The following is a 13,985-nucleotide window of genomic DNA, read 5'->3' as shown; positions in this document are numbered from 1 at the left end:
CACTTCGATGATCGGTAAAATTTAATAAAATTTAATGGTTGGGGAGAAAACGACGAAAAATTGAAAAAAAAGTAAAATTTCTGCCTTGAGGGAGTAATAACTTGAAAAATATTAATGTTATAAAAAAAAGTTTCAAATAAAAAAGTTTGTAAATTTAGTTAGGAAAAGAAAAGGTCTCTACAATTTTTCGCCTAACACTAACCATTCTCGAGATATCGAATTAAACGCGTTTCCATCGAAATGACCTTGAGCTGACCTCAGTACAACCCCTCAAATTGGAATTTATGCTCAGAATACACCCCCCTATCGATCCTCAAAATCCCCAAACTGTGTTCGCTCATGTTTATTTAACCCGTTTTTAGCCATAATTTGACTGGACTATTAGTCCTTTAAAATGTTCCCACGTTTCGCCATTTCGATTCAACAGCAAGGGCATAATAAAAATCATTATGAACATATTAGCCGTTTATTTTAATTTTTCTAGTAATATAAATATCAGTCCGAATTAAAATTATTATTATGAGGAAAATGTACAATACTAGGATATATTAACACTTTTTAGTTAAACATTTAATTCATAAAATAAACCCAATGTGTTTTGTAGGTAATAATATAGTTTTCGTACACTTAATTGTGATATAATCTAATTCTTTATAAAATATAGTATTAAGTTTATTAAGGTTAATCAACTGAGTAGGATGAATGGCAAGAAATCCACTCACTTAAGAATAACGTGTACTACTCAAACTATAATTTTTAAAAGCACAAGTTATACTGGGTTAGATATAGATCAGTATACACATCAATAGCTTTATATATTTTCCATAGGTCTGCGGGCTCTTCTGTTCTGTATATTTGTAACGTATCGAAAACTGCTGGACCGATTTCACAAAATTCTTTCACATTATAAAAAAAATAAATGTCCAGCACAAATACGCCATGACCGGTTTCTAATAAATAAAAAAATGTGATTTCGCTTGATCTAACTCATTTTCATACTATTAACATACAACAGTTAATTTTACACTTGAAATTAACAATTATTTTTCCTGTCACAATTTCCGGGAAAATGTAATTTAATTATGGATAAATTATATCCGTTGCTTTTAATGACATTATAATTCATTGATTATCCTAATAATTACGTTGGTCATATGCTAAATAATTACAATAATTGTCCGCAATACGTAATATGTCAGAATATATTTCTTGATTCTAGATAGTATTCAAAATCTAGTCACTCAATTTATTATTATTTGAGAGCAAATAGAGTTCAAAAATTTCATTAATGTTTATATTTCCAGTAAGTAATTTAACTTCTATTCAACCAAGTTATAAATCGAAACTTGCCTTGCTTGAAATAGAATCAGCGTCCCATTTTCACTTTTTATATCCTACTACTAATATCACATGAAAAATTAAAAGTAATTACTCTTTATACGTTATAGTTTCCATCCTATTAACGCAATGAACACAGATTTCCACTGTTCGTTTGCACTTATTAATTGCTGTCAAACATTTACAAGGTCACATGTATTGTAGTGTCCAATTAAACAGTATCACTAAAGACAATTAAAACTGCTTGACAACTTGCAATCACAGTATTACAAAATTTATCGCCTAATATAAGCATCACATGACGTCATCCCTGTTGACGTATGTGAGCTCGCGAATAGAATGCTTATGCCTGTATGCCTACCGCTTGCCGGTTCTTACTCGTTAAACGAGCAGTAATTACTTATCGAAGCATCAGGTATATCATTATTCCACACGTCACCGTCATATTTGTGTATCGATTCCTATTAACTCCCTTCAGATGTCCTCGTGTGCTTGGCGCACCTGAGACGTTGGACTGGACGGATGGGCCGCCTCTGTTGTGGAGGGTCCGACGTACACTGCATCTATCAGTTCACGCCGACCGGTAGACACTTGCACTGTTTGATCTTTTGTAAACGCTTTCGTTTATATGGTGGGTTCTGACTTGGACAACGAAACGTGACAGTGATCCAAGTAAACTTTTTCGGCTTACAAAATGAGCAAGACTTGAATGCGTGCAGACGGCGCTCGTCGTTGCTCTCCCGGCGCCGCGGACTCTTCGGAATGTAAAACGAATTGCACTGTCCATAACAGAAATTATTTATCACTGTCGCTTGCAAACAACCCGGTTCACGGATTTTTTGTATTAATTGTTCGGTTTTGCACCAATCTTCCTTGAGATACTCTTTTTTAGTGACGGTGAGCGCGTTTTTTGATGACTTCAAAATTTTTCGAAACGCAGCGCCTTTTGGTATTTCGGTAGCCTCTTCTTCATCCGGCATAGAGACCACCATAGTCTCCGAACTTCCTTCGCCGAGTTCATTTCTTTGAACGTAGGAAGCGGAAGATCCGGTGGCTTCTTCCGTTCGTCGTCGAGCCGCTATCATCCTTTCGACTTGATCGGTGTCGATTATATCCAAAATCGAATCAGTCGGTGTGAAGGGCCGTTTACTTCCTACGCCTGCACTTACGCCGCAAGCGGCTAAAAGAGCCGCTGCGACGAGCCAGATACACGACTTCGAAACCATCTCCTGCAATAAAATGAATTACGAAATGTAAATATGGCCTGTGCTATTTAAAAACCTGTATAATAGGCTTCGGAGAGGAAGTTGTGGGTTTAACTTACGTTGTAACGAGAGATGAGAGGCAACATCGTAGGTAGTGCGTCGGTGTATTTGTTCGCGTTAGGAGCGCGAGTTGCGTGCGCAGGGCCGGCCGGCGGAACAGTAATGAGCGCGAGCGCCCCTCAATGGACCACTGCTCAATGAACAAGATGACTCACACACCGCGCCTCCATATCATAGAACCGTTACTATCAGACATATTTACAGATGCGACACTACGCACGTGTTTCGACTTACTTCATTACCTGCATCTTACAATAGACAAATCCCTTATTGTCTGAAGCTTCTAAGACAACAGAGACGATTGTAACAAGCTTTATTATTAAGTTTACTGTTATTAACCTAATCGCTATGTCTATAAATCAATGTCAGATGATTTTTTCCTTTTATCTTACTTAGTATTTTTTTTAGTAAAATACAATTCGCACATGCCATATTAACTAAAATATTATTCTGTAGTTATGCAACTGTTTATTGAAATGATTAATTATTTTGTTTGAATAACTAAAATTTCATATAGTTTTTAACGCATTTCTAAAGTCACAGAAATAAGAACGATATTATAACATATATTATAGATAACAAATAAATTTATGAAGCCTCACAGAGTAAACACACACATTGGCTCGACATAGTGTTAGAGAAGAGGATCTGTTTGAGACAAAATATTCGGCGATATTTTCTCACCTATCCGTTCGGCGCCGGCGCAAGTCCCAGGCGCCGCCACAGATGCTGCCTTACAATAGATTCGCTAAAGTCAGTGTGATTCTATAGGTAAAACCTGATTTTTTTATACAAGCTTTCTGCTATAGGAGAAATTTTGTACCGCTGTTTTAAGATCATTTTCACTCAGGCCTTGTAGCAATCTTAAAATCCTTTCGGAACTTATGAACGTAATTTCTCTTAATAGATTATTTTAAAATGGTTTTTTTAAATATATAATCAATTAAAGAGACGATAAATTAAAGAAAACTCCTTGATATAATGTTTTAAGTATATAAATAAAAATGTTAGTAATATGATATCTGACAGATAGTTGTTGGTTAATCGGCTTCATCGGTGTGTCATTAATAGTATTAATGTATAATTAAGTATTTTCCTAACTGACATCTGTCAACGAAATACTAGAGACTGGGTCATATTATTATGAAAGCGCCCTAGAGGTAGGTACCTAAGGTTGACTGAGATTTCTTAAACAAATATTTCGACCTTCTCTGACGTCAAGTGACCATGTTACGATTTTGATTGGCAATAAGTAGTCAGCCATTTTTGTTTATAACCCCTGGTCAAAAGTTTTATGAAATGTCACCCCCTAATTTCGCTCAATGTTGTGTAGAAAAGGGGGTAATCTGTGGACTTTTGCCACAATTGTTTTTAAATCAGAATCTCCTTGACCGCGGGGACGGTAAACATTAAAATGGTTTTGTGAACGTTTCATCGATCATCTTCAAATATCCGCCCATTTGCGCTTCCCACCGGCACAATTGTGAATGGGCATAGACAAGACCATAGAGTATCGCTATAGAAACTTGCATCCGAGCCTTCCGCGAAACGTAGGCGCAGGCGTGGGTGTTATGCTATTGCATTTTTAACTATCCCAAACAAGATATACCTATGTGAATTGTTTGTTACAATACGTAGACTGCTATACATACATACATTTATAGATACATATTCCTTCTAAGTGGGTAATTCTTACAGATGACTTCCGGTCAAGCACCTTACAAATAATATTGACTATTTAAAGTATTTGACACTTGGAGAGGTTTTTTATGGCTCATTAACAATAAAACAAAGCCTTAATGTTACTACATTAATTTTTACTATAACGGATATATAGTTGACATAGCGTTACATTTAACTAAAACACATAGTAATGTGAATGAAAACACGTTGCTCGGATTACAAATGACGAAGTTCTGTATATTTGGATGATGTATGAGTCCCGAGTACAAAAGTGGTTTCTAAAAACCATGAATTAAGGTTGTTAAAGTATTTATTTCATCACCTACGGCTACATTTCGCGGTGGTGAAAAACATTCCACACATCATTCACTTTTTAACTCAGTTCACAGTGCTTTAGAATGGTTCTGTTCTTTTCCTCCGCCCATGGACACTCAATGCCAGAGGGGTCGCGTATGCCTTGCCGGCCTTTTAAGAATTAGTATGCTCTTTTCTTGAGAGACCCTAAGTCGAGTTTGTTCGGAAATACTTCAGTAGGTAGCTGGTTCCACATAGTGGTGGTATTGTTCTATAAAGATCATCATTCCAACAAAAATATTATGCAGATATTTCCTATATATAAACCCATAGCGTGTCAATAAAACGTTTATAGTCGAACATTTAAATGCATCGATATGAAACTGGACCACATCCAAACGTATTGATAATACCCAAACAGAGTATTTCAATTTAACACGTGCGATTCTTCTATGCTCATATATTGATGATTCATTTTCAGCTAGATAGCTTTTATTGCTTCCGTAACATTGGTCTATAATATGCTCTCCAAGATTCGAAATTAGAATATGATTTTAATCGTAATTTTACAAACTATTTAACAAAATGGTTTCGCCTTGTAGGTAGGTAACCGTTTCTTTAATTAATATTTATTGTTTTATGTAGGTAAACCCGGCAAAAAAGAAAGGCCGGCAACGCATTTGTGAGCCTTCTGGCATTGTGAGTGTCCATGGGCGGCGGTATCACTTAACATCAGGTGAGCCTCCTGCCCGTTTGCCTCCTATCACATAAAAAAAAACGTTACCTAAGCTTTGGAAACCGTAATTCATAGATAGACCTAATAAAGCAAAGCTTTATCCAATTAAGTTCATAATACAAATATTTGTTTGTTCCAGCTTTTAGACCAACCAATTCTAATGTATATTACTTATTTTTTTAACATAAAATTTAAAATACCTAAAACTTTATCATACACAAAGAAACCGCTAGCGGAAATGAAAACAGTAGGCGTTTTTGGTAGTATAAGGACCACCTAAAACTTTTAATATCTTAAATACTATTTATTGTTACGGCCGGCTTAAATCACACCAAATAGTTTAACTAAGATACATTTTACGGTTGTTTGGGAATACTATGAGAAAAGGAAGTCTATTCAATTTTTTTATGTCAAGGCGCTAAGTAACGTTGGAATTTCATTCACCGAAATGTTCATTCATCGTTTTGTCGTACAATTGAGGAAAAAAATAAGTCCCTTAAGAGACCCTTTAGCGACGCGCGGTCTGCTTTGTTATGCGATCTATAGGATGTTATGTAAAATACAAAAATAGTTATGGATAAGCAGTATGTTCATACATAAGGAAGAATATACCTATTAATATGATTGACCTACATAATACCTCGTTCGTAAAAATATTTTAAGTATACGCGATAAGCTATATAGTAGATATGTAGTACCTACTATACCAGAAGTTTTATTTATATTACTACACAACCAGACAGTAATATTATATACTGTTATCAATCATAATTATCTTACATATTATACTATAAACTAGATTGTTTATTTGTTATTGTGGTCGCCAAAATTTGTAACAATATTAGAACTAAATAGTTTGACGATTAGAATTAGATAAAACATTACTATTTTGTCCCTTAAGCTTTCCTATCGTTTGGCAGTGTTTGTCCAGTGGCTTCAGCGTGTGACTCATCGCTGTGGACCAATTGACTTTCTATGTCCGTATTAAAAACTCGCTCGTACGGTGAAAATATGAACAAAACCCGTATGCTGTAGACCCAAAAAGTCGACGGCGTGTAAAGGCGTAAACACGTAGAACACATTTTCTTACAGAAAAAATCTTCGTCAGATGAGGTCTAGATTTTGCGTGCTACTCAGAGAGACAGGTAGTCGGTTTCTGCCTGCTTTCTTGATGTAGCTGTTATCTTAGCCGACCAGCTCAGATAATCGCTGGCGGATCGGCGCCGGTAGCCCGCGTTCTACGTATATACGCAGTTAGGCGCAGATACGATTCCAGTGATGTCAGTTAGCATGCCTTTTGATGATATGTAAGGTTAGCTTACCTTTGAGCAAAAACAATTGATCCCGAATCAGATACAGAAATCAGATGCCCCACATTTAAATTGATATAGCGCCACTGGCTTTCTTAAATAGCCGAAATAAAAAACTATAAACACTATACATGATAGGTTTAGTAAGCTTTATGAATTCTAAACATCTATTATCGATTACCAGACGTATACTATGCATATCCTTCAATGACGTGGATTTTTGTTTAAACGTTTATTTTGGCTACGAGCTTTGGTGTTAGTATTTTAAATTACTGACACCTACTCGTTAAGATGTTAATCTAAATTGATTTGGAACCTAATATGACGTTCGTAAATGAGGAGGCATCAAAGATTGCATCTTAAGGGGAATGTTTATTTTTATTTAATTGCCCTTATTATGTTTTTATTACGTACTTATCGAAGTCATTGATGTTGTTCCAGTATATTTATTTTGAATAAATTTTGACGCAACAAGCTACCCGCGCGAATTTTGTTACGCCTTATCATGATCTTTTTACTTAGCCTACCTTTTTAGTAACTACATACCTCAAAAGTTGCAGGGGTTTGTGGAACACGACCCACATCAAAATCTCTGCTTTACAGAGACTGCTACACCTCGAGTAGTTCCTACACAGCCGCGTTACAGAGGCTCCGGTGTCGCCTCTACCGAGACCTCAACCGCATGTTACACTCAAAAGTAGCTACATACCCACATATGGAACATTTTCACGCTTTTCTGAAATAAAACTCTAAAATGAAATATCTAAATTCTCTACGAATCTAAATTGAAATATTTAGTAAATAAAACTATTTTTTTTTTTAATATTTGTCCTAATTTTCTCTCTATAAAACCTCTCCTCAGAGTCCGTCTATTCCGTCTTCAAGTTTTGCGCTTAGCAACATATTTCGCGATTCATTTTTATTCATATAAATTGTGATTGAGCCTAAATATAGGCTTGTAGGTAAATTTATTAGCAAATTTAATAAAACGAATGTTGGTCTAACTCATAAATAATATCTCCAATCTTATCCTAAAAAAACATTACAACAAACCGCGATTGGTTACATGGATTGGAACATGGATTTGCCTTAAAGCGTTAAAATTACCATTAACAACAGTTTGAACATCCTGTATCACTACGCGTGCGCCCTAACAATAAAATATGTCGCAGCAACACAGGAATGCGTAAAAAACGCTTGTGATTCTGGGAACAATCGAACCGCGCCGCACTTTATTCAACGAGCTGACAATTCTGTCGCCTCCATAGTTAAATGTTGTTTAATGGTATGTGCGATGGTTCATACCTTTAGTTAATACATAATTTTATAGGTAATAAGAATTTAGATTTAGATTTACGTCTGTGTAAAAGATATCCAGAACACTTCACTAATTTCAATGTTATTGTAGAATTGGAGCAGTAAGCCAAAAGAGGGAAAGGCTAATAAATAACTAGTGTTAATATATATTTCGATTAAACATTGTATTTAATTTACAATCATTCATATCATTCATATTCATAACATTTGAATCAAATTTCTTGAATGAATATAAATAAGCTCTATAATTTTTTTTTTAGGTTGGCAGAGATAGAGGTCCAATAAGAAGCCACCACTGAAAAGCACTCGATCATGGAGTTATGTTAATGTCATATATTCGCGTTCATTTCTGTTAAATAAGTGTTATTTAAATCATACACGCTAAATAAGCAGACACACACATACTGCGAGAGACAACCTTATTGTCATATCCAGGAAAACAGGAACACCTCTATTTTTTTTTATATAGGGGGTCATCTGAAGTTAAGTGATAAGTGCCCATGGCCACTCTCAGTGCCAGAAGGCTCGCGAGTGCGTTGTCGGCCTTTTATAAACTGGTACGCTCTTTTCTTGAAGGACCCTAAGTCGAATTGGTTTAGAAATACTTCAGTGATGTATAAGGTTCTTCCAAACAAGTATAATATGAAGCTCACAAAATCTAATTTGTTAATCATTTAATTCACACCTACGCAAGCAAGAACTGTAGAAATTAAATCAACAATTAAAAGAGAACGATTGAAATATTTTGGCTTTAGTATCCGCACCTATATACATTACACGAATGCAAATATTATTGTATTATTACAATAATGGCAATGTTGGCGCCACAGGTCAGACATATGGAGTGGTGTGGAGCCAAAACAATTTATGTATGTCTTAGCAACTACTATAAAAGTGTTGTCATATTTTTTATGACTAGTTTTTTGTAGTAATATACATATAATGTATGAAACTCCAATGTGTTGCTGAAATAGATGTATTTTAATTTGTTAAACAAAAAAATCTTAAAACTAATAACCAACCTAAACCCTAATATGTGAAGACAAGCAGTGTAACGGAAAATTAATCAATAGAAATAACATTAATTAGCGTTTGTTATTTCATAAAGCTTCTTCAAAACAAAAGAGTTCTTCTTTGATCAATTCCTAATTAGAATCTGTAAATGTTCTAACAAAAAATCTTTATGTGATTCAAATGACAAGACAAAACTCGCGTCTTTTTCCACAGACTAACCAACTCTTCGTCAGCTCTAAAGGCCGATTTACATTATCTTAGTGTTTAGGAGAGTGCTTTAGTACAACTTGAAAGGCAAGTTCTTTAGCGTACCGTTTACATGTTTCAACTAAAGTACTATCCTAAAGCACTCTCCTAAACACTAAGATAATGTAAATCGGCCTTAACACAGACAATAATAACGATCCAAAAGTAATATATTACTTTACATATATGTAATAATTATCTCGTGGAATAGCAACCCTTTGCAGGAATCAGTTTCTTAATTTGTTAATTTTTGTATCGACAAGTTTGTGATTAGCCTTCAGTGCCCGAAACAAGTTTTTTGGCCAAAACCAAAAAATCGACACGGTTTCGTTCCAATAATTTCCTTCATCGTGAAAGTTATTTATTGAACATAATTGAAATATTTATAAGGTAAGTTATGCATTTCTAAAAAGCAATAATAGAATTTTATAACTCTTGTATACAGTGAGTGGTATCGTGATGATATTTATTTTAACCCTAGATACTGCTACGCCAATACTGCAGCCATATATTGTATGGTGTAACCATAGAGAATACGGTGTCACTATAGAGTATAGAAGAAATTATATGACGTAAAAACTCACTCCACAAACAATAAACTCTTTAAGCCTATATAATAGTAATTTATTAGTACACATTTCTTAACATTTGATGAATATTTAAAAAAAAAACAAAAATCTCAGTATATTGTAACAAAATACGGGGCATTTCGTTGTAATTCGATCGATTTGTACTTGATCAGTTTTTGTATGCGGGTGATGCGCTGGCGCCGTCTGTGCAGCGCTGATGATCAAGTTTATAGACAAATAAACTTAGTTCTAACGTAACAACAACCTGGCGCCTGTTCGTCGCGTTTCAAATTGACGAATGACAATGCTCCTTCACTGATTAAAGCCTTCGCTAGATAGCTAAATACCGAAAGCTATATTTTTTTGTAACCAACAAAAGTAAAATACAGTTATTATATTAACATATACATAAGTTAAGCAATACTAGCCGTTCTCTGAATTTTCTATAATTTTTAAATAATATCTTTCAAAATGTATTTTCACACGATTTCAGTTATTGCAAGCTTACTATGGCGTAGTCTCGTGAATCGTGATAAGCGAAGTTCTATACGTATTTTCGAATCAATAAATTTTGCTGATATGCGGTATATATATAAATAGGTATAAACACGAAAAAACATCTGGGGTTCTTTGTTTAGAGTTCTTTTTTATAATCATAGCACGCGGAAAAATAGCTTATTGTCTGATTATCGCCTAATCCTACAAACTGTGTAGCATTCCGCTCTGCAAGTGATAGTGTGAATAGCTCTCAAAATAGACGACATTCCTTGAAGAAATATAAATGTTTTATTGTTTTGTTTGCATTTTATGCTAAACGTTATTATCTTGTATATAAATTAATAACAAAATATGTTGCTAACCGCAAAACTCGAAGACGGGTGGAACAATTCGAGTACTTTTTTAAATTCATTCCATGAAGTCTGAGCAAGAATTTTATGGACAGAAAAATTGGAAAATATAAAATTTGGAACTTGGGTCATTCCAGAAATGCGTTTCTGTGGATAGCATAGTAATAAATTCCATGTAGTAGATCCTACATATAAACTAAAACGGTAGGCCAAGTAAAATAAGGCGAAACAAAGTTCGCGGGGGCAGCTAGTGTACTAGTTAATATTTAAAACTTACAGAATCAATTTATCAAACAATTTTGTAGTTCTCATACATAAATCTGGTCTCAAGAGGTCCCACACCATTTCTTTGAAGTTCTAGTGAGTTTTGTGTGCTCACTAGTAGTCTGTCATATTCATCTCTCTAAACTAAATCTCTTTAATCGTATCAAATATCGTATAAGTATGGATTAGGTTTACTATTATTGGAAAGAGTTTTGTAAATAATTGGGAAAACCCGTTTGTTCAGTAAAAAAAAATTACATCATCTTGACGCAATTGTCCAATGATATCACCTATCATACTCTAATTCCCGCGTCATAATTTTTACCCAGTTCGTGGTTTACATTTGTGTAAATTCGTGACTTATAATTACGTCAATTGCGTGTTTGCGCAATAAGTTTATACGGGAAAAGAGGATAAAATTATTATTACATTTCAGCCTGTGTCGTAGCTGTCGCCTATTGGAAATATACATCACAAATATGTAGTTATAGAATCTACTCAATTATTTTTAGCTTAGAAAAATTGACGACCTGTGCCCAGCACAAAAGGCCATCATCAGACGTAGAAATGTGTTTACTCCATTAGGGTTAACAGAACTTCACGGGCTACTTCGGAATCTGCATGTCTTAAAAATTCTTAAATGTTTCACTAGGCTACAGATAAGTATGTATACTAATATTACACACAGGTTAAGTTGTTAGGTTGTAGGAGGTAAACTCTGCATCTACTGAACCGATTTTGAAAATTATTATACAGAAAGCCACTTGGGTGATATGCTTTTATTAATTCGAAAAATATTTTATCGTGGTATTCGGATTGGCAACGTCCAAGAAAAGCGCTGGAACGAAAACGTTTCTTGCGAACGCTACCATAACGAGAGATATGATTGACTTCTAGAGAAATATATGGAGTACGTATCTCTAACTTTTATTTGGCAAAATAACCTTTCCCAAGTCATAGTTATATTTAAAATAGCTAGCTTTTATGTTATTCAAAATAATTTCTTCGATACTTGTACATTTATGATCATAATCTTGTTATACAATAAAACGTGTTGTAAATCAACCAAAGGATACATTAAATATGTCCTATATCCTGCGATCCCCTTGAATTGTTCGTGTGAATAACGAACACCAATAAAAAGCTTAGAGTTGAATGGTGATGCTGGCTTTAGGGTTGGCAATATTTATTTATTTCCTAATTATCATACGCTATTGTACCACGCGGTGCAGGTACGCGGTACGGTAAAATTACAGGTATACCATTGGATAGGTGGTCTAATGCAATTTGAAAAGACTGGGGGAGACTATTCTATAGACTTGCCGAAGAGAAAATGAAGTGGACCACTTAGGATCGACAAGGATTTCAATAATATTAGAATAAAGTAATAGACAACGTTTCTTTTTTATTTATACTTTGAAATGCCGCGCAAGGCCGGTCAAGTGTAAGGTGAATGAAGGAGGTTGACATCCAAAGCTGGCTCCAAAAGAATTCCCACTGAAAAAAAATACTTTGAAAACATAGATTATAAATTATGCTATAGATAAATTTAAAGCGTATATCGTAGCGAAAAAATATAAAAGTATTATTTTCTATAATCTGTGTACAACATGCGTCATTTCAGAATCGTTCGTAATTCAAATATTACGAGATATTAGATCAAAAATACGTTTCAGTCGCCGATTTTTTTACATTATTTACTTTAAGTGGCAACCCTATCCATGTTCAACGCATCAAATTTCATTATTGGATTATCCGTACTCTTGGTTTCTTTAAAAACCGAACAATTAAGAAACGTGATAGACGCGACAAAAAATATCTTAAATTTTTTGTGTTATTAATTCGCTGAGACGCCGCAGCGCTTAAATATTTCTGAGAATTTATGCGAAAAAGTATTGTTTTGTGGACGTTTTGCAGCTTAGGTGTGATATGGGTGTGTTTTTTGTCCTAAACGTCCATAGACTATAAATTTATAGAAGGTTATATAATTAAAGGCCGTTATAATATATTTTCTCATAACATAACAGTGTTAAAATGTTATCTATGTGTATGTATATCTGGTTTAGGTACCAGGTAATAGCGAACTGTTAAGGTATATGTGAATTAAATTTCTTAGCTATATAAATATGTGAAGCGATTATAAAACGTGGCGAAGGTTTTCCTCACGCCCTTGATTTAAGGAAGACAACGCGATTATTACTTACTGTGTGCGACTTTACACGATTAATAAATATTATAATAATAATGGCTAATTAGTAATATTATGTTGCCTTAATTTTATACAATACTAATGATTAAAGTAAGGTAATATTCATCAACAGATTTAAGCGGGCCATAGACGGACCGCATGTTGCAGTCAAGACCGCAATATGCGGTTTGCTGAGGAACTGCTCGAGCGGTCCGTGTATTGCGGATATGAATTTAGTATGGAAACTGCAGATCGCCGTGCGATGACCGCAGTTTGCAGTCGGTCTTGACTGCAACATGCGGTCCGTCTATGGACTGCTTAAGTGTTCTACGAGTAGAAGGTTTTTGACATAATGTAAATGTGTATAAAGACGATTCCACATCAACGGCTTATGCAATGTCATGGTAGAGCTACTGCTAATAACTGTTAATACACAATTATTTTTTACTGACCTTACATAAATGAGGTCGACATTCGAATCGCGGCTACCCATTGCATTTTTATAAGTTGCATATCACCTCTACGGTAAAGTAAAACATCGTGATTAACCGGCATGCCTATACAAACAGTCGACGGCTTATACCAGGCACACAAGGCTGATCACCACATTAGAACAAATGATCAAGAAACAGATACAGAAATCAGACGCCCAGACCTAAAAGTCTTGGATCTTCTGATATACAAAAATCAAATTAAAACTTTTCTCGGCTGCATAATCTATGATACCGTATAGTCTAGACGGGAAGTCGTATTTAAACCGTAACTGATCACTTAAGAGGTAATAATCGTTTATTTTTAACGTGTGAAAAATTGACGCTAAATAATGGCTTAACAGATGAGAATAGATAACGCA

The 13,985-nt window shown here is 34.7% G+C and overlaps 1 protein-coding gene across 1 annotated transcript; it reads right to left on the bottom strand.

Moving 5' to 3' along the window:
* Window positions 1–838: 838 nt before the first annotated feature.
* On the bottom strand, window positions 839–2,796 carry LOC125052659 (gremlin-1-like). Its single transcript, XM_047653622.1, has 2 exons — window positions 2,663–2,796; window positions 839–2,567 (listed from the first exon to the last, which is right to left on the bottom strand). The coding sequence occupies exons 1-2, from the start codon at window positions 2,687–2,689 to the stop codon at window positions 1,905–1,907; spliced, it is 690 nt and encodes a 229-aa protein (XP_047509578.1). The 5' UTR covers window positions 2,690–2,796; the 3' UTR covers window positions 839–1,904.
* Window positions 2,797–13,985: the final 11,189 nt, after the last annotated feature.

This window comes from Pieris napi, chromosome 9 (genome assembly GCF_905475465.1).
Source record: "Pieris napi chromosome 9, ilPieNapi1.2, whole genome shotgun sequence".
NCBI lineage: Eukaryota > Metazoa > Arthropoda > Insecta > Lepidoptera > Pieridae > Pieris > Pieris napi.
The sequence above is the reverse complement of the archived record's forward strand: the minus strand, read 5'-3'. Positions and strand labels throughout refer to the sequence as shown.

Excerpts from the sequence above, each read along its gene's own strand:
- LOC125052659 (XM_047653622.1), bottom strand. The coding sequence starts at position 2,689 with ATGTTGCCTCTCATCTCTCGTTACAAC. Across the intron at positions 2,568-2,662 it reads CTCTCATCTCTCGTTACAAC|GAGATGGTTTCGAAGTCGTG; the intron begins GTAAGTTAAACC and ends ATTTTATTGCAG.